This window comes from Canis lupus, chromosome 19 (assembly GCF_011100685.1).
Source record: "Canis lupus familiaris isolate Mischka breed German Shepherd chromosome 19, alternate assembly UU_Cfam_GSD_1.0, whole genome shotgun sequence".
In the NCBI taxonomy this organism is placed as follows: domain Eukaryota; kingdom Metazoa; phylum Chordata; class Mammalia; order Carnivora; family Canidae; genus Canis; species Canis lupus.
The window spans coordinates 54,747,989-54,774,553 of NC_049240.1; the positions used below are offsets into that span (position 1 = coordinate 54,747,989).

Sequence of the window (26,565 nt, forward strand, 5' to 3'; positions counted from 1 at the left end):
TTTCAGTGTTTTCTCATTTATTATACAAAAGAAAAAATTAATGCAGTTGGTTTGTACACATTTAAATTCCATAAAACAAATCCATAGAAATTAGGATACTCTATGCATGCACTCTGCATTTTCTTTGTTAAATGTTTTTGTTCACAAAAATAACAACACATTTTTTTTCTTTAAAGCCACTAAAGCAGAGGGAGAACAAAACATGCAGCACTGTACACATTTGCATAGTATATTTTACCCAGCATGCCTTGTAGAATGCTACACATTTACCTATATAAGAAAAATAAAAGGGGGTAAATTATTAAAATAAGTAACTAAAATTCAAAAAAAGGAAAAAACTATTTGACAAAGGCAATACTTTTTTTCCCACTTGTACCTGGAGATATAGCAATAGCTTGGGATTCCAACAGCCCTCAGAGTAATAGGTAAAATCTTTTTACATCAACTTGCCTTTTTACTATTTTTAGTGTTAAAAATAACTAACACTATTTTTAGTGTTAATAAATTCATGTTTTCCCCTCCCGCCACCCCTTCAAAAAAAAAAAAAAAAAACAGCTAATGGCGTTAAACTTATGTTTCAAAATAGTATTCAGTACAAAACAAATCGAAGAATCCCTAAATACTTTACTTTTTTTGTTGTTATTGGGACACCTTTATTTATCATCCTGACTTTAGGCTGTGAAAAATACAATGCATTTCAGACATGTCCAAAATTTAGAGGAGCCCAATGAGCTCACTTGCCATTACTTTTTGTAGTTGTTACTGAAGGAGCAGAAATAAGAACAGTAAATATAGTATGAGTCTCATCACAAAATAACATTTAATAATTTTTATGCAAGGGAATAAAGTAAAATAAATTACATCCACAGATTGCAAGGCTATGAAGTAAATTGCTGGAAAAGTATCAAGCAGCAAGTTAAAAAGATGGTAGATGAAATAAATCTGATAAAACTTAGAGTTAAATCTATATACTCTTAAAAATATGACTGCCGAATTTAACAGTGGATTTCGTTATAAGTTTGTGCTATAACAAATGTGCTTCTCCTCTCTCTCCTCGATCTATTTCCATATTATTGGCAAAATATATATCTTTTATAATTTTGTACTATACAATATACGTTTTGCTACATTATTTATTTTTCTACTGCTAATGCAGATAACTAGTAACAACATAGATTTATTCTGGCAATAAAATGCTCCCATTTTAATAACTTCCCAGAAAATATTGTAAGGCATATGAAAAATAGTATGCAACAATATAGCATTAATGGTCCTGCATCTTTGATACATCCTTATGCATACAGAATTCACACTGACTTCAGTTAAAAGTGTGGAAATGGCATGCAAGTAGGGCCAGGGTGGCCCCTACATAAACACAGACAGCCACTTGTCAAGAAAATTGGGTGTTCAAAACGTAACCAAGAATACTTACAAAGTATTGAAAAGCTAGAGGCCAGCCACTCTGGGTTCTCACATAGCTCTGGTTTTAACTCCTTATAATCTTCAAAGAGGATGTTAGGAACATTTTCTACCATCTTTCCTCAAGTATTTTACATACATCAAAAGAAACAAAGGAAAGTTTCCTATGTAACTATGACTCTCCAACACTCTTGCTGTTCACCCTTATTTAGAAGTTTCTCGTGGTAAGTGGGAGTTACAGCCTCTGCTCGACATGATCTGATGAGATATTTTCTAGTCACCTCATACTGTCCCTCAATTACAGGAAGTATTTGGGATTAAACCATCCACAAAAAGATAAAGATGGTTGCTAGAAGAGGATGTATTTCACTTGAGAAAGTTCATTTTAAGAAAAGAAGAAAACTTTGAAAAGTAATTTTTGAATGCTGTAGCTCTCTGTCCATATAACCCAGTTTTACTATTTTGACTAATTTGACTGTTTAAGTCAACAACAAAAATGTTATCCTTGCTGTCTGCTGACAACTATCGTATTGACTGGTTTGATCATAATTATCATGTAGAAGAGGTGGCCTGTTCTCTGCCCTATAGACACAGTTGGAGGAAGTAACTTAGTAACAGAGTATTAACAATATTTAAAGATATGAGGAACTAATAAAACAAATTTTATTACAGAATTTGCTATAGTGTCATTCATATAGTCATTCAAAGATGAATTTTATATAATTAAAAAGAAAACAACATGCAACATTGTCATGAAACACAAAGGCAGAAATATAAAAGAAGTAAGGGGTACATTCCCATTTATTTAAAACATCTGTATGAAGTTTACTCCAATGACATGGGAGTCCAAGATAATGCATACCTTATCTAGGAAATGGCTAACTGGCCACAGGAAACATTAAGGATAAACAAAAATTTGAATTTTCAAACCAGCTGCACTTAAATATCAAGTTTCTGGATCCACTCTTTTAGGCTTAGAGCTAGATATTAAAACAAACTGCATACAGGGGCAATTCCCTTGCAGCGTGTTTTGTCCCCTATGATGACTGATTTCTTAAATTAACCTTGTGTCCTGATAAACTGTGAACCAATTCAAAGAAAACTTCACCAACATGGAAGAAATGAGGGGTGACGAGTATTCTGGAAACAGTTTAAAATGTAAAGGGAAAGTATATTTTAAGGATTTATGCACTTAGCTTTGCAGCTAGGTTAGCAACAAGCATAATAAATCTGATCACTACTTCTTGAAAAGTGTTTTTCTCTTAAAAGACAGTTGTCTTCTCTAGAGAAGAGGTAGTATAAATATTAATATATAGGGCAATTTCTACAGTGGCATCACTAATTTTTATTTTTTAGCAAATACCAAAATAAAATTGTATAACTAAAATATTACGCTAGCATGCAAATTAAGGTTGCCTAGGAACATTCTTGACTGACATCCTGGGTCTCAACAACATTTTATGATATGTTCATTCAGGGCTTAGATTTGCAAGCCATCTCTCGGCGTAATTTCCTTCTCTCCCTCCCTTTCACTGCCCTAGCTTCCTGTTATGAATTTTAAGGCCCCCACACAAAAAGACAAGTTCAAGTATGCAGGTATGAAAAGAGGTTAACATTCCAAAAATACATTTTGCAAACAGCAACAACAATAATAATTAAAGTAATTAACAAATTATTCAAAGGGAACAAATAATTTTCTTAGAATTTGTTTTATATTTAAAAAATTCACTTCATTAAGGACTAAGTGCAATGACATATTGTCACGTAATTAAGACTCTCTTATTAGGAAAGGCTATCAGTCCAAATTGTTAATTTCAATATGCTTTCCAATAGAACTGTATAAAGATAAGAGAGAATCATCAGTCATTTATAAACATTTCCAAGTGTTGCTTTAAATATTGGAGTAAACAAGATAACATCATTGATTATAATACTGGAGTCACATTATAGCCTTGAGAATTAGCATCAGGACTGACAAACTGCATTCATTGTTTTTTCCCCCAGAACTACATTTTCACATTGTCACATGAGTCTACAGTGTTACATGTTCGCAGACTGAAATCATAGAATATGTAGCTTACATATTCTGATATTACATACACTGAAGTTACGGAATATGTGACTTCTACAAGGTAAAACAGCCTCAACACATTGTAAGACTTGTTTCTTCTGCTTATCATTTGCTATTTTGAAAAGAAATCAGTTAAAAACAAAGTGTCTGTGGAATATGTATTTTTCAAAGTTGCTTGATATGCTTGGCAAAAATAAAACTTTCATTTCGTATATATCTGTATTTTAGCATCATTTACACAGTAAACTCTAACACTAAAAAAAGGAAAATGTATATCTCTTATTTACTTGGAGAAGATAAACTTTTTACAAAAGGAATGGAAAAGAATATGCCAAGTCAACGTAAAATTTTAAATATATCCATCAAGAAAATATATATTTTACCCTTTCCACGATTGTTAGCTTTTGAATAAGAATGCAAAGCAGAACAGGTACGGACACTTGATGGCAAACGACAGATTGGTTTTGTGCACAGATATTGAATGGACCTCTCTCTTTATCAGCATGACATGGAAGACTTAGAAACAAGGCTTTGAGAGGATTTTAAAAACAAGTGGTCTTTAAAAATGGAAAGAATATGGTAATCTTGCTGACTAGGAAATATATGTAAATGCTGTTGCAGCTACCTGCCATAAAATGTAAGTATCTTAAAGTAGTTAAATGACCAGATTGCTAATGCTACTACAGAAAAAGCTGAACAGCTGTCTAGTCTAAATTTATCACCTTGGTGCACTCTTTGCAATTAAATACTTTAATGCGCACAAACAAGAAACCAGTAAAGCATATAGAAAAATGTTTTGGCTAATGTTTTCTTTCTCATGCAAATATGTGCTGTACATGTAATAAATATATTTCGTTTGCTGGAAAATGCTCTTCTGTGCTCTAACCAAGTATTCAGTAATGGCAGGTTATATGTTTATTGAAGTGTCTAATGGATGCAGCTGTTTCAAATGTCTTAACTGAAAGTTCTGTAAGCTTCACTAGATGACAAAAGAACCTCACAGGCCAATATCACATGTTAACCTTTACAACTGACTGAGCCCGTATTTCCGATTGTGTCAAATACGTGAGATAACTTAGACAGTTACAGCTGAAGAGGGTCACGATGGACTATGCATGGTGAACAGGAGGGGAGGGAATGTGGGACGTCATGACGCGGTTCAAGGTGTGTATCACAATCGAGAATGTGGAACTTGGTTTCATGGGTCAGGAAAATCATTTAACTGGTGCATGCTCTGAAAGCCTAGAGATTGAGAGGCTTGGGAGGAAAATAGGGTAATAGAAATCAACTATTATTGTCTTCAAAATATAGGCCTCCTGACACGTGCCAGTAGAAAGGTATTTTTACGCCTGGTCCTACTGGGGCTTTAGAAAAACGCATGCGTTGTGGACTTTTAGAAACAAGAGTCTTTTCTGAAAGATATTTGCGTATTGTATAAAAGGGTCAATTTCAGTAATCCCTTGGATCATAGTGAATCTAAGGCTTCCTTGATAATAGAAGACGAAGGTCACCAATTTCATAATTATAGCCACTGGAAAAACTGTCAAGACTTAACAGGTGAACAGGACTGTTCATTAGAAATAAGGCAGCTCAATCTCCAAATTCTTTATAATTCTAGACAATAAAAATGCTGCAATTTTAATTACGATTCAAATATACTCTGAATTTATGAGTTTACTTTTTATTGCAAGCTTTTAAATTCATCATTTGTTTTCACATTTTTTTTTCATTTGATCATTTTGTATAAACACAGCTTTCGATATCAAAATTGAATGATTCCATGTAAAACAGGTCGTTAGCATGACTATAAAGAATTTGGGGAAGGGCTAGAACATTCACATATTCGAAGACAGAGACTGAATGGAGCAATGGAAAGATATGCAATTGTGCTGGCAGGAAATACCGGCCCATGTTTGTGGGAAGCTGGAGAGATGAATTCCCATCTGGAGATGTTTAGCTTCGTGCTCAGGAGGATCTGTGCCCATCCTCACTGACTTCAGGTTCCTGGATGTATGTGGTTGTGCTCAGAGCCAGGAAAGGGGAAACACCCCTTTTCCACTTCCCGTGACCACCTATGATTGGGCTTCTCTATAGTGTTCTCTCTCACTGCTAAAGAAAGTTTGAGGTTTTTTTTTTGCCAACTTCAAACAAGCTAACAGTAGTGACTAAACAAAAAGCAAAACACTTTGAATACAACAGTTGTGCCAGTAGAGAAACAAAAATATTAAAATCTGAGGATAGTGTATAATTTCTGAATTAATTTGAGGTGGGTTTTTTTTTTTTTTTGGCACTATCAATACATTTGGTGAGTTTGAAAAGCCATTATGTCTACATTAACATATGTTAAAATGTTTATACATTTCAACTTTAAGTGTAAATTTAGCTTCCAGCAAATAAATACCATATCTGGTTTTGGCTTCTTTCGGTATTTTGATTTTTTTATTAATTAGGTTTTTGGTTGTTTTTGTGGGTCTTGTTTTTTTTTTTTTTTTTTGGTTTTTTTTTTTTTTTTTTTTCAGATTTTTAAATTGACTGCAACATGCTCAAGTAGACTTTCTAGTCGATTCACCCAAATTCCAACAGGAATTGGTTTATAAATTGGTTCCAACTGGAACTGGTCATTTGGAATTTCCAGCATGGGAAATTATTTTATATGTGCCTTGATAAGTACCCTAAATTACAAATCGATGTGTCTAAATCTAATGAAGAAAACAAAAGGTACTGTTATGTAAATGCTGAGCTTAAAAATATCTATATGACTGGGCATCTAATAACCATCTAGACTTAAGGGCATAACGTACTTTTTTGTTGTTGTTTTTTGCCCCTTGCTTAGCATCAAATGACAACAGCCCACAAGCACAGTAAATACCGTGCTGTACTTGCCAAGTTAAGATGATTGGTTTATCCTAGCAGTGCTATGGCAAATTGTCAACAGATGAATTTTTTGTTTGCTTCTGCAGACTCAAAGCCTATGTCGGGAGTCATGGCTATATCCCCCAGGCGATCCTCGGTTCCTATGGGGTTTGTAAGTGTCCTGGTATGAGTCAGGGTAATCTTCTTCCACGAGAGGGTAATGATCTCGGCTATGCTGGGAACTGGAAGACAAGCGGTTCCTACTCTTCCGAGCCCTCTCATTGTGATAGTTTTCATCAGAGGTCATTAGACTTCGTCTTTCAATTGGAGAGTTCTCCGTGGAGTGGTTGCTGTGCCTCATACGCTGACTCTAAAAATATCAGATCGTCCATTGATTAGATCGTGTCAACTTAATTCACCTAGAATATGCAAATGTATGTGCAACAGTAGGGTCTGTACCATAAAATGCCAACTATCTGACTTAATAAAGCAATTTTGATGCACAAACGTCCTACTCAGAAGATCTGGTTCATCTAGGGCACAACATGCAAAGATACTGAAATGCTGATAATTTATGAACTTAATTACATCATGCTACACGATTATGCTTCCTATTAAAAATAGAGGATTGAAAGTTCACTGCTGAACGGAACTTAACATATCTAGGAAGACCTAATAACTCCACTTCAACTGCAAAAACTAGGATCATTTTACTATTGGGAAATAAGTTAAGGTTCAGAATAGCATCTGCTATTTTATTTCTCTCTTGGGCTGATAAAATCTTTCTCCTCCCAAAGTCACACACTTCACCTTTATGTAGCTGAATGGTCCTTATACTTGTAAAAAATATTTTCGTGCAATTATAATCCGTGCTCCCCATGAAATGATGTGTTTGTTTCTTCATTATACATAAATGCTAAGCTCTCAAAAATATTCTTTCCAAAGGAGTCTAGAATAATTGTGGAGCCAGCTGGCTAACTGATACTGACAATTCTTACTTCTCGACTGAAATGTCCGGCAAAAATTACCTTCAGATAGAAACTAGATTCCTTTAATACCATTCATTGAAATGAATATTGTCAAACACTTGTTTGATGGCTCAGAAACTGTTATTCAACATTTTTCTTCAAATCATGGGAACACACGTATCATTGCTGTGTCTCTCTACTTAGTTAGGTCACCTCAGTTAAGAAACAGGGTCCTGATGACACCAAGGACCCAACCACATTTCCTCTAAGGGACACGTACTTTCACGCAGCAGGAAAATCATTCAGCAGCCACATCCTGTGCCTTTAACCTCAGCCGGGAGTCTAACAATTAAATACCCATCGTCACTAAGAGAAATAGGCTCCAGGATAAAGGGCATCACATTAACTCAAGTGAAACTGGGAAGCCACTCCAGGTAGATGTCTTCGAGGTGATGAGTCTGGACTGTTGTATTCATAAACAAAGTGCATTTCGCTTCTACCTGCATTATAGAAGCAGACTGCTTCACGCATCGTCCATTTCTCATCCCACCATGTACAATTCAGAGCCAATCCAAACTAGGCAGCGGAGATGCTACACTGGGACTAGCACACAGGCAGTGAGTGAAACCAGGCCAGAAGCAGTCCCGGCGCGCGCAGAGTCCGTATTACAGCAGCGCATCTCCCATGTTCATTTCCAGCCTCAAAAGTTACTCGTTTATAGGGTAATTATTTTGCTTACAAAGATGAAATTCTGTAGCAAAGTAATATGGTCATAATAGCATCTCAGGGAGTGCCCTTTCTCTCGGAGTTAACGCTACACGATCTCCAATCATGATTATCATTATATAACCCATTAGTATAAAAGTAGTCATGATACAAGAGGGCTCAGCTGCCTCCATGTTCCTCAGCCAGCGGTGGGTTGGGGGACATTCCAGTAGGCTCTGGAAGCTGGTGCCCAACTTCCCTACGTGGTCCTGCCATAGCCACTGACCAAGATGGGAGCCCACTACCCCCGAGAAAACTAAGGGATCTGTCACTGTTTCCAGATAGAGAGCCTCTCCTCGAGGGCACGTTCTGTACTGACCACGCTGGGGGACAGGCCGGGCAGCCTGCGGGGCAGGAGTAGTTAAGGGCCGTCAGAAAGGACCGTCTGCCCCAAAATATCTTACGTAAAGAAATTTAAGAAGTGACCTGGAGAAGTAATGGACGGTCACACTGAGTAGGTAGCAAGTGTCCTGTTGGAGTTTAGACACAGGAGGGATGACTTTGTCCGAGGAAAAGTCATTATATGTTAACAGATAGCAAAGTTCTATGGAAAGGGCCGCCGTGGGTAACTTTGCCTCGGTGAGGCAAGAGTTTGGATTTTTTTTATAGGATTCCCACTCGTGTTTCCCTCTTCAAATTAAGGACGATCCCAGTCTTCACCCCAGTGAAGCTCTTCAACGTAAGGCGGGAACAACAGGAGTGGGAAGTGACAATACCTGTAACCCAGAAATCGCTGTGGGATATGGTGAGAGTGCAGTTGAGCCCAAATTCCTTCCAAGCAGAGGGGTCATGGGGGTGCTACTGGTTGTGTGGGTAGCACGCCAGTATGCTTCCAGGTACTCCCCCAGATGTTCACACGCATCCTCCAGCTGATTTTCATCCAGTATAACGTCAAACATTTCCTGCAGATGACATGAAAAATCCATTTTACCTATACTTCAGGGTTTAGTCAATGAGACCTGAAATTCCACTTAATGCAGATAATAGCATTTCTAACATCTAGTAGCAAATATCACACTTGAGGAGCTGTCCTGGCGGTTGCTAAAAGGAAACTCAAGGGAGGTGCTGCACAGTCAACCAAGGGCACATTCGGACACTGACGGGAAAACGTCATTAAATCTTGAGATCTTTCTTTATTTAGAAGAAACATATGAGGTGAGTGTGAAGGTGTTCCACGTGGAATACAGCAAAAACACGTTCATATTTACCCGTGTATTTCTACGGAGCTCAATTATACCGAGTTCAGAATACAAGAGAAGCAAGCGGATGGCGTTGAAAGAGGAGTTCGGGATACGAACGGTCGTATCATGGACCACTGTATCACTGGACCGTATCACTGGAATAAACATTTCATCTTCCAAAGTAACGACGTTGACGGGAATACCGTGTCCTAAGGTAATTTTCAGAATGTTCGTGAAAATCTTATCTGTCTCACGATAAAATCATACGGAAGGACGGCTTAGGATCAATGCTAGAAAATCACACGACGGTGATTCCTGCGACCAAAAGATCACAGTAGGAAACAGTTAAAAAAAAAAAAAAACAAAGAACGAGAACAAGGAGTGTTTAACTGTGGGTAGGAAGGGGGGTCGCACAGGAAGTACCGGGCGTCCAGGTTCCGGTCCGTAAGGACCCTGGCCCGCATCTGGCCTGTACTCAGGAGGCATTTTTCCACCCCAAAGGAGCACAGTGGCACTGGTGCGTCACTGCCGTGGGGCTGGGGACGCGGACAGGACTCGCCCAAGACAGAGGTTCCCAGAAGAGTCAGAGGCCCGCGGCGCTCCCACACAGGAAGGCCACCCCAGCGCAGTGGCCCTCACCGCCGCCTCCTCTCCCCACCACCCGCGGCTCCCACGAGCTCAGTTTGCAGAAATAAGAACCTTCCACCGCTGAGTCAGACAGGGTCCCTGGCGGCGGGGAGCGCCGGGTCCCGCTGGGCGACCGCGACGGGTGCTGGGCCAGCTGCCCGCGCTCATCAGCGTGAGGCCTCCCTGGAGCAGAGGCCACCACGGAAACCGCCTCTGCCCCGACGTTCGCCGTCTGAATGTTGGCCCGTTGGTCTCTGCCGACCACCCTGACGAGAGTCGGTGAGGCAGCTGGAAAGCCGGTGACGGATGTTCGGCGGCGGGAAGTTTAGCCACGAGCCAGAGCGTCGGGTATTTGAGAAGAGTCCGCCGAGCCGGCCCGTGCAGGGAGCTTCCCGGTGCCTGGAGGCTCAGCCGGTGGCCTCTGCCTCTCGATCCGAGCTGCGGTCGTGATCTGAGTCCTGAGACGGAGCCGGGCCTGGAGCCTGCGTCAGACTCTCTCCCCCTCTGTCCCTCCCCCACTCAGAAAACCACTTTTCCTCTTATTAGGAGATGTTAGACGTTTCCTGGCATGACTTCTGTATTGATAAAATACCCACTCAGTACGTGCTTTGCGCTAGGCATTGTCAGCATAGTGACAACGGATCCGGACATCGTCCCCACGCTCAAGGAACTCCCTCCTAGTGGCAGAGACTAGTATTCAAACCCTTAACCCTCCGAGTCATGCTGGGATTTAACTCAGAACAATAAGGAGACTGAGCCCGGGAACGTTCCGAGCTGCAGCCTCCAAGTTCTGAATTTAGAAGGATGCCCAGAGATGTAGGTGAAAGTCAAACGTAGGAGGGAGGGGAAATTTCGAGCAAGTCAAAGAGTTCTATCCGTAGAGGGAAGAGAATAAAGCAGAGAGAAGAACCCACGGCAGTGAGAGACCCACGAGGCCCTGTGAGGCAGCGGGACGACGGCCGGCCCTACGGCGCCTGTCAGTGCGCATCCTTACGGGCAACGCACGGGGACTCCTGCCTCTTGCAACCCCGAGCCCCCAGCCCCCCGCTAATCAGCAGTCACAAGGGTCGGCCCTGAGACCTGCCTGGTGTCCCCGATGGCAATGTCTCGCAGCACTAACCCGGCAGGAGCGCACGGGGCCGCCCCACGTTCTCGACGACGCGTAGCCCCAGAATCCCGTCGGCGGCCTTCCATAAGGGCCCAAGTCAAGGAGCCTCCGGGGACACCTGGACTGAGGGTCAGGACTGCAGTCAGGACCCCTACGCCCAGAGGGGGAAAGAGCAGGGCCCCTGCCCCCACTAACGAGTATTTTTCTCTGAAGGTTTTTGTCCCGTTGGCCGTTCCACGTGCTGCACGGTCGCGCTGCACACGCTCAAACACACACCTGATTAGAAGGGACTTTAATAAAGTGCCCTCTTTGCCGATGGATAGGGTTTGTATCTATCAGCTCAGGGCGGTTTGCTCAAGCCTCGATCATTTCTAGGAAACGATGCTTTTGCACCTGCGAAAAGGACAGCTACGTGACGGGAGATGACTTGAAGCTGCTTTTCCGCTCTCAGAAGCACAGAGGAAAGCAAATTTCAGCTTCTGGATGAAAACCGACACATGCGGCTTATTTTCGACTAAGAAGATTTTCACAGCCCGTGTGCCTGCGACAATTTTTCTTTTCAACGGCGTAGGAAATAACACAGCTGATTAGGCCAGAGCGTTGGAATGTGAGTATAAGGGCAAAGATTTTTTTTTTTTTGAAAAAATTATACGTGACATTCAAAGGGAAGCAGCCCCGTGCACTATGCGAACCAGCTTTGCCGGGTTTTCAAGACCGTAAAGGTTCAAGGCTAATTAGCTCCTTACCGTGTGGGACTTGAGGCCTGTGGCCTGGCTACGGGTGGAGGGACGGTCACAGGGAAGAGGGGACACGCTCCTCGCCCCCGGGGCCGTGGTGCCTGCCAGACACCGGGCGACCGAGGCTGCCAGCAAGCTCTGCCCCGGCCAACGCCTCTGACATCGTGCCATGGGACATTTTCTTTAGCGGAAGTGGACGGAGATGTCGTGGCTGCGGAAGGCAGTGCCTCCCGAGCAGAGGTGAAACCAATCCTCGCAAAACCAGGCACCGTATGTCCCTTTTTGGGTGAAGCTCGTGGGGACGAATAAAATCCTAACACCTTATAACAGGAGGAGAGAAACCCAGGCCTCGGGCTCACGCCGCGGCTCAGAGCACCAGACGCCAGGGACGGGGGGAGGCACAGGCCGGCGAGGAATCTGATGGGAAGGAAGACGATCTGCAGTGTCTTGTAGGAAAATCTTCAGGACTTAACAGTCCGTCTGGCTGCCCACTTACAGAGCCGCGCACTTTCCCAGGGAACCCGGCCAACCCGCTATCCTGATCTGCCCGGCACTCAGTATTGGGGCGTTTGGGATGATCCGTGACTGACTCTGGAAAGTGCAGGGAGCCATGCAACAGCTGGTCACCCTAATTTTTACAGAAGATAGACCACAGGGGGCTCAGCGGCTGAGCGTCTGCCTTGGGCCCAGGGCGTGACCCCGGGGTCCCGGGATCGAGTCCCACTTCGGGCTCCCTGCGTGGAGCCTGCTTCTCCCTCTGCCTGTGTCTGTCTGTCTCTCTCTGTGTCTCTCATAAATAAATAAATAAAATTTAAAAAAAGAAGAGAAGATAGACCACTTTTCAGTTCCTACATTGAGAACTGGAGCAGGTTCCATTCATGTCTTTTACATTCTTTTGGGAGGGGAGATGCTGAGACCGAGTGGCCAGGTCCTTCCTTACGTCTATAAAACCCATCTGTTCCAGCGCAGAGGGCTGGGCCTCATTAAACCTCACCCATAATCGGCGGCGTGTTTTATCTGGGATGTTGCTATTGAACATTTCTTAATAAAAAGTTTGTAAAACTTAGAAATTAATTTTGCAATTTAATTCTTACTCTTTTTTTTAAAAGTTGGTACATTATTGAACACTAGCAAGGCATGAGATTAAACACGTATAGTCTCCCACGGGAGGAGCGTCGCTTCGCGTGTATTCATTGTGCGTGGATAAAACCTCAGGCCGGGCATGTCTCCTATTTATAAGAGGAAAGAAGGGATAATAGGGATGAGTACACTTTTATTTCTTTGCGACTAGAACACAGAGATCCTAAATCTGCCGCCGTTAAAAAGAACAATGGCAGACGCTACTCGGCCAAACCAAAGGGCCGCGTGGCCTTTGTGTAACGGGACCATCAAGTAGCCAAATGCTGCCTCTTTCACATTGCAAAACGCATTCTTGTGATTATTAAGGCTTTTGAAGTCCTGAGCACTTAACTCACTGGTCACCTAGTGATGGGAAACTGGACACTAAATTAAAAGAATTTTGAAAGATTTAGGGGGGCTTGTAGGGAAAAAGAGAGCGTCCCAGTGTTGCGGGGCCACGGCAAGCTCATCTTAGGCGCAGTTTGAACCTCAATAAGCTGAATGGGAAAGATAGTCGGAACCTGTGCCGCTCTGCTGCTCCCTCTGCCTGGGTCTCTGCCTCCCTCTCTCTCTCTCTCTCTGTGTCTCAGGAATAAATAAATGAAATCTCAAAAGCAGAAGAGGTGTCCATGGCAGGTTAAAGCTGGCCACGGATTCCCTGACGCCCCCCCTCCCCCGGGGACGAGGGTCTGCGGCCCCGCCTTGAGTCTGGGCACGGCGGACCCCTGGCCGGCGGACTGCTGCAGAGGCGAGGCCACACGTTGTCTGGGCCAGTGCCCCAGCTTCGGGGGGGGTCCACGGCCCCAGGAGCTGCCACCTGAGAAGCCTGACATCCGGGTTCGGGGGACCAGGGGGCTGGCCCCACCCCACCTGGCCTGGAGCCCCCTGCACCTGCCGACGAGCGCCCAGCACGCCTAGCCTGGAGCCAGTGTCTGGGGAGGACCGCCGGGCCGTGGGGGGCCTGCCCTCCCCCGGGGTCACTGTGCGGCCGACCCCGAGGCACTCCCCCTGCCCTGGGCTCTGGCCGTGGAGCCCCGGCCTCTCCGCAGGGCGGCCACACCCGGGGGCTGCCCCCCACGACCTCACTCTGGAAAAGCCGGCGCCCTCTCTGGGCCTCAGGCCCCTCATGCGAACAACGAGGAGGTGGGACTGACTCAGGGGTTCCCCAGAGGGAGCCATGCCCCCCCCCCCCCCCCGGCCGCCGCGCAGCCTCGCAGCCCAGCTGTGCCTGCAGGGCACGGTCTCGAGTGCTCGGCTGTCGCGCTCTTCCCCCGCACCTGCCCGTGGCCCACGGCCCACGGCCCACGGCCCACGGCCCACGGTGACGGCTTGTGGAGGACGCGGCCGCGAGGCAGCGCTGCTGTGCACCTGCCGCCCGTCTGCCCGCAACCCCCGGGCCGGGTCCACCCTGCTGCCACCGACGGGCTGGCTTTTCCGGGGCCGCCTGAGACCTGGCGTCCTGAGCGCCGCGGCCTTTACCTTCCTGGCGAAGCGCAGCCGCTGCCACCTGCCGACTCTCCGGCCGCAGCTGCGGTGGCCCATTGAGCGCGGTGCGCGTCCTCCCAAAGCAACTAAAGTGACACAGTGGGCACCAGTCTTTCAATGACAGTTATAATCATGGTCTTAAAACAACCAGGGCCAAATGCAGACACATTTTTAGATGACCACCAGTTTTTATGATCCAAAGGTTTTTTTTTTTTTTTTACCTGTGCCAACGCAGAGTGTAAAATTCCCTCCAGCATTACAGATGCTAGTCCAACAACATCCAGTGAATATGTCTAATAACGGAAACAGGGCTCAGAAAACGTCAAATACAAAGTAAGCTTACTTATCCCGGCTGCTTGTATAATACGCCAGGTTCGCTGATCCGTCACGTAAAACAAGAATTTGCAGCTGAGCTGTGATGATAGAGCGAGGCTGTCTTCCCAGCGCACGCATGAGGCTATTTGGGATCCCTGACGTTCGGAGAACTCCTAAGGCACCCTCAGTGTTCTCTGCATGTCGGGATGCACGTGTATTTTCTCGGCTCCAGCTATTGCAGAGGTGATGTGTCGTATTATACACACAACTACTCGACTGTCGACCCTCTCAGCAGCTAAAATACGTCCATTTTAATAGGACACAAGTGTTTCTCTAACGATTATTAGGAATAAATGTTAATAAACCCACTCTTACAAAAAGAGCAAATTAAATGAGCAAGTTTAATTCACCTAAAATGTTATCTTTCAAGAAATCGCTTACTAAGACGTCTGAAAACATCATTCACCACAACATTTGTCTGTATTAACCTAAACTAGTGGTTCTCAACCAGGAGTGGTTCCCCCCCTCCCCCCCCCAGGGACATCTGTCAATGTCCGGAGACATTTTTGGTTGTCCCAATTTGGAAGCTGTTACTGGCCAGGGATGCAGCTAAACATCCTGCGAGGTCCACAGGACAGGCTCCCATCACGAAGGGTTATGCAACTGAGAATGTCAGTAATGCTGAGGATTCGGAGAAATCCTAATCGAAACCGATCTTTGAATCTATCTTTTGATTCATAAAGTGAGACCCGTAAGACTATCTATGATCTACCAAATTGTTTGCTAACAGTCGACTTAGCCAACTGTAGTCTCTTTTCGAAACACTGAAGCACAATTGGCACATAATATTGTATCAGTCTCAGGTGCAAGATCTACGCATTGCAGAGCGCCCGCCGCACACGTAGTTACCACCTGTCACCATAGAAAGTTATTACAAATTATTTTTTTTGAATTTTTTTTAAGATTTTATTTATTTATTCATGAAAGACAGAGAGAGGGTGGCAGAGGCACAGGCAGAGGGAGAAGCAGGCTCCATGCAGGGAGCCCGACGTGGGATTCGATCCCGGGACTCCAGGATCACACCCTGGGTTGAAGGCAGGAACTCAACCACGGAGCCACCCAGGGATTCCCAAGTTATTACAAATTATTGACTACAGTCCCCAGGCGGTACTTTTTGTCCCCGTGAATTATTTATTTATGACTGTAAGTCTCTACCTCTTAACCCCCTTCACCGATCTCATCCACCCCCTCCTGCTGCCCCTCTGGCAACCATCAGTTTGTTCTCGATGTTAGACTCTGCTTAGACTACGCAGGCCGCGAAGGCAGGAACATGCCTTTGAATCCCCAGCACCCAGCAAGGTAGCAGGCCCGACGCTTAGAGAGTGTTTGTTGAACGTAGTTTAGTTCCCGTAGGTGAGCCACACAGAATTGAGACGACTGAGTATTTTGAGTCTGTCTGACTCAACCCTACGGTGACCCGGATGCCGCGTCCTCAGGCACGCCCACGGATCATTCCACACAAGTATCTGAGCTCAATGACGTTCTGAAACAACGAGGATGTCACTCAACCTGATATATTTTCTGCTTCTTTTCATCCCCTCCTCTTCCTTGGGCTCCACAGCCTTCATGGTTTCGCCAACATCTGTCCCCTGATCACTTCCCAAATCTAGATAGAATCAGTCTCACGGTTGAGAAGGGTCGTAGGCACCTTAGCCTTCAGCCTTCACCAAGGGAGATTCCTCTTACAACTCACATCTGTTCTTAGAGTCCACTCCACCCGTCCCGCCTCCAAATGAGTGCAGTGAGACCCCAGGAGCTCAGGAGCTCGCTGCTGAGAAAGCCAGCCCGCTGCTGAGAAAGCCAGCCCGTTCTTTCCGGCATTTGCATTCGAGTAGACTCCTGAAATGCCTCCTCCTGGTCAATGCCTCTGCTCACTCTACTCTGTCCAATAAAATTAAACAGGCTTAACTACTTTCCAGTCCCCCCAGATCTGCTCCTAAAACTTCCTCAGATCTTGCAGCCACCTCAGGGACCTCCCAGGACCAGGCCACGTGCACAGTGTAGATCCCTCTACATCTGCGAAGACAGACATGCCCAATGAATTTTGAGGTATTAATCTGTATTTTTCCTCTTGTATCTTTACCCTTTTCTTTTCTTCCACTCTAGCAGGTGGCAGGGTCTGGGTTTTCTCGTCTGGAGGGTGGGAGGGTGGCAGTGATGGGTGCTGTGGCAGCAAATTGCCAGCTCTCCCGTTTCCCTTCCTGGGTTTTGTTTCCCAAAAAGCCTAATTCGGTTGAAGAGATTTTGCTAACTGACTCAGGAAACAAAAGAAGGGGGTGAGGGATGCTTTTAGATTCAACAAAAGCAAACAGGAAGTTCCATTAATAGCAACAGGACTGGAAAAGAGGGAGACATGTCCTCTCCCGGGCCTCTCTTGCCAATCCCAGAGAGTAGGGACTTCCAGGTCTCCTTCCTTACCAAGGGTCTCCGCTCCACATGAGGTCTGAAGCAGCAGGACACCCACCCTTAAGGACCACAGGGACTTAGCCAATGGTTGCCTGCACTGGAATTCTCCCCTCTAAACTCCCTCGATTTCCCCACCCACTGCCTCTTACCACTGGAGGCCTTTGTTCTATACTGGAGATGCCTCTTGCACAGCGACGTTGGGGGCCAGAGACACAGCCGCCCCTCATAGCTGGGTGGAGGTGGAGTGGCGCAGTGAACAGAGGTTTGTTGGAGTCAGACAGATCTAGGGTTGAATCTTGGGGCCCATTTACTAACTGTTACCTTCAACGAGTTTCCCAGTCGGGGACTTAGCTTTCCCTTCCAGAAAGTACAGATGATGTCATCAACTAGGGTGGTCATAGAGGCCTATGCTCTGATACCCTGGAAAACCTGCCGTGATGAGTGTGGTCAGCAGACAGCCTTGGGCGTGGGGTGGGAGTTGGGAGACTGTGGCACCTTCCAGAACGACCACAACATTCAAGCCAACGCCATGCTCTCCACAGGCTGCTCCTAGCCAGTGCCTAAGCACAGCATGGGAATTAGAGCCTGAACATTTCTGCCCCACGTGGGACCAACGTGCCAGAAGGCTATGTCTCAGTCTGAGCTCCTCCCATCCGTTTCTCCTTCTTTCCTCCTTTCCTTTCATGAGATCAGATTTATGTCTGGTCTTGTTGGAAGGTTCTCCTGGCCTGTTCTGTCCTCTTTCTCTTTTATTTTTTTATTTTTTATTTTTTTTATTTATTTATTTATTTATTTATTTATTTATTGTCCTCTTTCTCTTTCAGTCTTCCATGGGCATTTTCTCCAGTAATTCCATTTAGGAGTCTGCTCCCCGGAAGACCCAAACTGACCTGACACAGCTGTCTTTTTCTTACTTATTCTTTTTTTTTTTTTTTTTTTTTTTATGATAGTCACACAGAGAGAGAGAGAGAGAGAGAGAGAGAGGCAGAGACATAGGCAGAGGGAGAAGCAGGCTCCATGCACCGGGAGCCTGATGTGGGATTCGATCCTGGGTCTCGAGGATCGCGCCCTGGGCCAAAGGCAGGCGCTAAACCGCTGCGCCACCCAGGGATCCCCACAGCTGTCTTTGTAAGGCTGTCCTATTCATTGGAATCAACAGCACAGTCCTAGCTTTTGGTAGGACTTGGTAAAGGTCAACTCCCTTTAGCTTGTAAGGATTATAGAGTCAGGGGCGGGGTAATACATTCTTCTATTTATACACAGGGCTTTAAGTACACATTCCATTCTGTGAGTGGACTTCATTCGCAGGCAGTGTGAAGTCCGACTTCTTAACATAGCACTCCGGACTCCAACCTACCCACGGTATCAGCGGGCAGGTAACCAGCTCTGTGCACAGGTGGGTGGGACAGTGAGGACAGGAAACTGGCTTTGGAGCCAGATAGACCTAATCTAATCCTACTTTGCTGTGTGACCTTAGGAAAATCATTTAACTTCTTTTCCTTCAGTTGCCTCAGCTACCAAATGGGGCTAATACTGCCTACCTTACTAGGTAGCAGTGGCGGATAGAGAGCATCTATGCACAGCATCTAGCACAACGTCTGGCCTATCTAATAAGCATCCAATAAAAGGAGGCATCATACTCCTATTGCCTTTCATTCATTCACTTATTCAATAAATATTTACTGCAGGCCTACCGTAATAAAGGACTGAGATATTGCGGTGAACCAGACAGGAACAGATCCTTACAGAGCCCGATCAGCACAATGCAAAGCACCTCTGATAACTGTAATACAAACACCTAGATGGTGCTTATTATGCGCCAGGCCCCGTCCTAAGAGCTTCACCACATATTCACTTAGTGAATCTCTACAGCAACCCGGTGAGGCAGGTACTTGTACAAGATCACAAAACCAGGGTGGATCTGAACACAGGCAATCTGGCTCCCGAGTCCATACTTTTAACAGCTGTGTTGCATCGTCTCTCGCAACATCTGAATTAGATTTTATGCTTCCCCAGAGCATAAATGATCCTTAAACAAGTATATATTTAAAAATCTAGTAAATCAGATCAGTAGGAAAGGCAGAGAACTCATTTAGAGAGACACAGGCACAGTAGTGGTAAATCAACCGAGCGGTAGTCACCCATCATCAGCCACGGGTGACCCAGGGGGGAGCAGTGATCTACCCCCACCCCCCGGAATCCCTGCCATTTTCTTGGCTTTCAACTCAGCAGCCATTTTCTGGCAATGGAACTAGGGCCAAAGTTGCTGTGAGATGATTTTTCATCTTAACCCTGACCTCTTCATCTGCTCCGACCACAGGGTCTTCTAGTTCCCATAAATTCTCAACCTCCAAGGTCATATCTTTTCTGCCTACTGGAACATTCCGGCAGAAAAAAAATAAAGGAAAGTCAAATCAGTATGGTTTATTTGTTTTTCTCTTTTCATAAAAATGTCCACATGACTGGATTAAGTAGTCTGCTGAGTGTTTGCGAAGTAATCCAGGAGCAGGAAAGGACACGGGACACTGGACACTAGGTTCCTTTCTTAGTACACAGCAGACACCATCCAGTTCTGGATGCCTGTGTGTAGCCAACATGCCAGCAGCAGTCTGTCTGAAAAAACCCTTTATGTTTATGACAACATATCATTCAACATCACTCTAGAACAAAAATGACAATGGTTATATGAAAACGAAAAACAAAAACCATGCCACCTTCTCCTGTCTTGGCAAGAATGACTAAGACAAAAAATAATGGTACTTACTGGGGGACATTGTGCAAGTTTATCAGCTGCCACTAGTTGAACATTTAAGTGTTTACTTTGGGACTTTCCTCTGGATTTAATTAACCGCTGTAAAACCTGGTAGAAGAAGATATGAATCAATGAGTTAAAAGAAAAATGAATAAACCAAGACCTTTTTTATAGCCTGATTAGCACTGAGTATTAATAGAGAGGAAATACAATATGGAAAATCATATATGCAAACTCTGTAATGACATCACCCCCTACACTGGCTCTCACAGTGGCTTTGATATACGTTCATTCTATTCTCGCTCGGGGTGAGGTCCTGATGGGATCTCAAGCTCCCGCCCTAGATTTTACCCAGAGATTTCAAAGAGAGCTCTGCAAAAGTGGAGGAACTCATCTGTACCAGGTCATTCATGTCCAAATTCAGCTAAGGAATATTTTAGTTCACTAACACAATATCAGATAAATATTAGTCATTTATGTATCTGGTCCTTTTGGTCACTGGTCATTATGGAGGTGTTCCAGTTTACATCAATAAGATGATTTCATGATAGGAATCTAGGCAAGACATTTGCACTGGCCTATTGCTAACATAACCCAGTGACTGGCTGTGTCATTTGGGTCCTGCTATAACTGCATTTGCCATATGCTCCCTTCTCCTTTCCATTTTCTTTAGCTGAAACAGGGCTCTCGCTCCCAGACAGTACTAGTCAGTGGGGCTCTAAAATGCCTCTGCACACATGTCCACAGGAGCCCCCGTTCCTACACTTAATTTTTTTTTTCGTTCCTACACTTAATGACCCCGTGTGGCGGGGGCAGCAGACAAAAGAGGTTGAAATCTATTCTGCTGCAACGAAGGGTCCTCGAATCCCCTTCAGTTCTGGGCCAAAGAGACCTCCAGGTAGTCAAGGCCATTTCAATCCATTCTATCGGTTCCCAAAAGATCCTGATTTGCCCAAGATTCTCAGGTCCATCCTGTGCAGAACCAGTGCCTGCAGGGATGGAAGGCTGAGGGGCTGGGGAAGGAAACAGCTTCTTTAGACATTCTCCATCTGTGAGAGGTGACTACAGCTCTGGCTGGAAGCTGAATTGGCATTTTAGTGCTAAATTGCACTCTTGGAGGCATTAAAAATAAACTAATTATTAAGGTAGTACCTCCCTAGGATATCTGTTTCATATTAACTTTTTAGAATATCATCACTTCTTAAAAATGAAAGAACACCCAAATCAAAAGAGACCAATTTGAGGCTGTCTCGCTTTTATTTTTATCTACCTTTGTGGCATAAAGATACATTGAAGACATTCCATTATGTCTAATCACAGAATACCCTACTCCCTGGAGAACCCAACCTGAGCACATGAATATAGGTATCTTTAACTTTTCTATAAGAGATTTTATACAATGATGTTTGACTTTATATATGGCAAATGTATATACCTTTCCTGAACTACGTACTCTCTCAACCGAGGTCAGAATATAGGTGCTACAGGCACCAACATCACCCAAGAAATTTACTAAGATAGAACCAAAAGTCTCTGAAAAGCCGTACCTTACTTTTCCTCACCTTTCTTAATTTTTTGTTTCTATTATATTCGTGTATAACTGCTCAGAGGGGGGAACCACACAAGAGAATGACCTTCTTCAAAACAATGGCTATTCTTTATTTGCTATCTCAGAATTTCAGACTGTGGGAATTAAAAACTGCCCATGAGAAAGGGTCTCAGTAAGATATTCTCATTACCTACTAACAAAACAAACAAACAAACAAACAAAAAAGCACAGAGCAAAGAATATTTCAAAAGAAATGAGCTTCTAATCCTTAAGGCAGAAATGATCTAATTACCTTTGGAGATGAGACTTTTACATGAACAATAATCGGCGCTAAAGAAGTCTTGATAAGTTGTGCTGGGTGATTGATGGTGTCTGCATCAAGAACAACCAGTTGTAAAGATCTTGCCAACTCAAAGATTCTTTCAATTTCACTTTGTACTTCCGCTGAAAGGAGAAATAATGAACAGGACATGGTTATTTTTATTAATTCTTATATTTGAAAACATAGTATCCCTTTTAGCTGTCTATATCGCAAAACAGAACATTTTGAATTTCATTCTTCTATTAAGGCCTTTTCTAAAGAGAGGGAGAGATGTGTTGAGTTTTGCATTAAACCAAAACATTGGTGAAAAAAAGAGACGGCTCTCCTAACTCACTTCTTACACTTGCCCTGAAATTTACCTATTTGTATAGCTATGTTGTTTATGGTTGCTGCTTTGTGCTAAAGAACTTTTACTTTAGCTATAAAAGCTGAAACCATATTTAGTAAAGGCCTGAAATAACATGTGCAGAGCAACATCACATGGAAAGCAAATTATACTGAAATATTTCAATCAACAATTTATATATTAATATTTTGTTAATGTTTTTAAAATCCCACAATTTATGTTTTGACTGACATGTACATTTTTGTATCCAAGGTTAAATGTCTGGGTCTACTCTTATAACTAACATTTTGCTATGTCTTAATTGAAGTATTAGAGTTAGTACACGTGGTCTAAGGCATTAAAAAAACAAAACAAAAACAAAATTAAGGCCAAGTATATTATAAGTGCTGAAATGCCTTGAGAATGAAAATCTATTCAACTGGCTGTAACAGCCAACTGACCCAAATCTCTGTGTGAAACTGGTCAAATAAAAAAAAAAAAAAAAATCTAGTTATTTTCCATGTCTGAAGCAATCCAGTTATTTTTAAAACAAAGCAGATTATGAAAAAAAACCCCACATAATTTGGCTTTCTAAGATGTAAAAAACTTTTTCATATATATTTTATGAATCATCTGATTTATTGGGTCATGTCCAGAGATGATCTTATTTTGCTTTTCACTCACTTTTATTTTTGGCCTGTGTATTATAGGTGTGACCTAGCAATGTTGTAATCGCGTTTAAATTACAGAGTAGACAAAGTTACCTAATATGAGTTGCTTCAAAGATGGCCTCGGAAAGAGGTGATGTTGCTCGAAATATGCTCGTTGGAAAGGGTTTCTACCAGAATGCCATGATTCGTTTTGCTGATCCAGTATGTATTCGAGTTCATGTCACCCACCAGAAAGCTGTCCCTTCCATAACCCAACACAATGACAGGATGCGCCAGATCATGAATGCTCAAGACTGTTATGTAATTCTATTTTCTGGGGCTTTGCATAAGGGCATTAAACTCTTCCCACAAAATCACTGATGTTTAATGCATGATTTATATTAGAAGCATGAATTTAGAGAGTCAACCTAGCTATCGTTTTTCATATTATCCAATCCCCATGGTCTGAAAGATTTCATATTGCTCTGAAATGTGACTCGACCCCAAGACATCTGTCCTAAAGAATTTGGACGATTAGGCTCATTTGCAAAACTCTTAAGTCACATACTACATTTGTTAGTAATAATAACATACCTGTCCCTTTTTTCTCACATGTCAAAACAGTTAAAAAAAAAGGGGGGGGGGGAGAGAGATTTTTCTTATGCAAGAAGTTCAGAAAATAAAGTGTATTTGTATTGTAGTAGATTTCAGCCTCAGGCTGTTGGGGTAGGATCTCCATTGGTTGTTGCCAGTAAATTGCCACTGGTTAAGGTACCTCCCGGCCAGGACAGTTGTAGAACAAGTCTGCATTGCTTTAAGTTTCCAATCTGAATATAAATGTCTTCTGAAGTAGCAAAAAGGTAGTGAGGCAAACTGGACTGCTCTGGAACAAAGAACCCTTGAGGCACACTGTATAAATAACACAGAAATACCTGGCCTTATTTATTCTGCATCAGCAATGAGGTAAATGTGGTTTTTGACCCGTGCAGAGGGCAAGCACATGCCCTGCCAGGACTCTTAGGCAATGGGCAATCTGGCACGGGTGGGAGGTGCTCGGGCAAGAAGGCCGGGAGGCTGCCGAGGCCGCACTACAGAGTGGCCCGTATTTGGATCGTGATTCAGTACGTAAACTGTATGTCTGAAAAAGAGAACAGTGTGTATCCCTACACAGCTCGTTTTCTTAAAGAAAAACTTTAGGCAAGCCCAGTAATCTTGACTTCCCATGCTGATTCTCAGAAGGTTCCAAAGGAAGCTTCATCATGATCTTACCCCAGACTAATGGGGCCCTGAGAAGTCGGGGACTATGGTGCTGCAAGACGTCAGTGAACACTTGTCTAGCGTGACCATGACCCTCTAGACCCACCTCTCTCCAGCATCTCTGTCCCCTGTGATCTTTCTTATATCCAAATGCTTAATTAATCTATGCCAATGGCTCCTTTGGGTTCAGAGCAACTTTTCCCAAAGTGAGTACCCTCGAACACTAATCCCTTAAGATATCCTAAGGGGAAAAAGAGATTTTTTTTTTTTTTGCAAAATATATATTGCAGGCTTTAATAATTTCTTTTGGAATTTCAAACACGCATTACTCTTCGTATCTTAGTGGCTCTCAGAAGCCTTGCAGTAAAGAAACTGTCAACTGTTGAATCCAAATTTCCAAATTTGACTTTGGAAAACTTTTGGATATTATCAATTATATCAATTATATCGATTATATCAATTATATAGCAAGGTGTACTTTGAGCCCTAACACACTGGCCTCAACCTACTTTTCCAGTCTTTTCCCCTGTTGCTCTCAAAACCATGCCACCCACCCCCCTTTCTAAGTGTGCTCTGCACAAAGTGCTTGTTTATCAATCATGTAATGATTTTTACATGCTGATGCCTTTGCACATTCTTGTGTGCTTTGAAGAATCAGCTCAAATATAACTTCTCCGAAGTCTTCTCCGACACCTCTTACTCCCTCTTCTTCTTTCTTTATATCCCTAGCCCTTTGCTCATAATTCCATTATCAGACAGCACTGTAACCATCTGCCCTTTCCTTCCGGTGGCTTATGGGTAAGATATTTTTTCTTAGTTATGTTTGTACTTCCTAAGTCCGGCATACCGTGTGTGGCACACAGTAGTGAACATGTGATGAGGGAATGCACAAATGTACATTAACAGGCAGGCAAATGGACATAATGGGCTCACGTAGTGGTTATGTTAATAGATTGCCATTAAATTAATTCTAATGACTGTAGGTATATGAATTTGCAAAGCAAAGGGAAAAAACCAGTGAACCGACATCTGTCTTGTTTTGTCCTCAATATTTACTCTAACTCTACTCCACTGACTCAAACAGGTGCCTGGATTATACAGAATGACTTCCAAGGATATCCATGAGACCTTGGCCAGCCAAGGTAGATGGTTCGAGGCAGGCAACCTGGCGTATGTGTTTAAGTGCTTCTCAGCCTCTCATTATACATCAGAGGGAGGAGTAATTAAAAGTTGTGGAGTGAGAAGGAGAGTGGAAGACAGGAGAACAGACAGCGGATGCTTGTTTAAGAAATCTTCAACCTTACTTGGCACTCTTGGCTCCCACAGCCTTTACCTTTGGTCACCTAAGCTGATGCATCATCATTAACTCTTCCATTGTTTTTTTTTAATTAATTAATCATCTATTTATTTTTTAACTCTTCCATTGTTACTTCGTCAAGGTCAAAATACTGTGTCTCTAAGAGTGTTCCACTCTGTATGTGAAGGATCTAAATACTGAACTAAGGAAGGAGCTGCTGAGGTCCAGGGTCTTGCTCTCACTGGGGCCGACAACTATTCCATTTGGTATGTTTAACATTCTTTCATAAAGCAGCCACCCAACAAACATCTATTGAACAATTACCATGTGCCAACCCCATGTCAGGAATGTAGAGATGACACTTCGTAGCTTCCTTCTAATCTCTACACTTCTTGGCTCAGGGTCAAGACTCAGCCTTCAACAAATTCTTGAGCGGATGCCTGGGCATGCAAGCTCTCTTGGAATTTTTTTGTCTTCTATCATCATCTCAGTCGCTTAAGGGGTCATCCCTCTCTTTCCCACCCTGCCCGTGAGGAAGAGGGGAGGAAAACAAGCGGCCCTCAGAATATGAATGCACAAGAGACTCCTAGAAAGTTACAAGGAGGGGACCACGCCACGCCTGGCGATCACCGAAACCACCAACAGGCTTTCGAGAGGAACGTCGTGATTCCCCAGCAGCGTGGACTTGTTTCTGGGGATGGTGATTCCGTCTTCCACAGTCCTGTTCGTACGTGGCTTTGTGTGGCTAGCTCCACGTTGAGTCAGGGACAGGCGGGGCTCGAGGGAGAGACAGGCGGGGGCTACGTTTCCAGGCTCACAGAAATCCCAGATGTGGAAAAGGCGGAGGTGCACAAAACCAGAGAAGAGGGAATATAATGAAACTGGGGAGTCTACCTCATTTGTCTTAAACGTCAGGGACGAGGTATCTCTACACAGCAGCTACCGCTGGACTATGGAAAATTACCAGACTTCAAAGAAAAAGTAAACATGGTGCCCTCGAGGGTAGAGACGTCAAGAAGATTAAGTTCCCCGGTCAACTCTCAACTGTGAAAGCCCACGGTGGCAACCCATTCGGGACCCCCGTCGCTCTAGAGCTTTCTTTCCTTTCTGTTCTCACCTGCCCTTAATAAACTTTCACTCTGGGGCGCCTGGGGGGCTCAGTTAGTCAAGGGTCTGCTTTTGGCTCAGGTCATGATCCTGGGGTCCTGGGATCGAGCCCCACGTTGGGCTTCCCGCTCAGCGGGGAGCCTGCTTCTCCCTCTCCCCTGCTCATGCTCTCTCTCTCTCTCTCAAATAAAT

At 43.9% G+C, this 26,565-nt stretch overlaps 1 protein-coding gene across 7 annotated transcripts in view; it reads right to left on the reverse strand.

The window, feature by feature from the left end:
• LOC119864503 (calcium voltage-gated channel auxiliary subunit beta 4) overlaps positions 1-26,565 on the reverse strand; it is a 221,211-nt gene continuing 194,646 nt past the window's right edge. For all 7 annotated transcript variants that reach the window (XM_038565202.1, XM_038565203.1, XM_038565201.1 and 4 more), the window contains 4 exons: positions 21,708-21,859; positions 19,879-19,974; positions 8,793-8,978; positions 1-6,713 (listed from right to left, as the gene is read on the reverse strand). In XM_038565202.1, the coding sequence (XP_038421130.1) occupies positions 6,453-6,713; positions 8,793-8,978; positions 19,879-19,974; positions 21,708-21,859 (695 nt within the window). In that variant the 3' untranslated portion in view covers positions 1-6,452. The remainder of the gene's footprint in view (positions 6,714-8,792; positions 8,979-19,878; positions 19,975-21,707; positions 21,860-26,565) is intronic.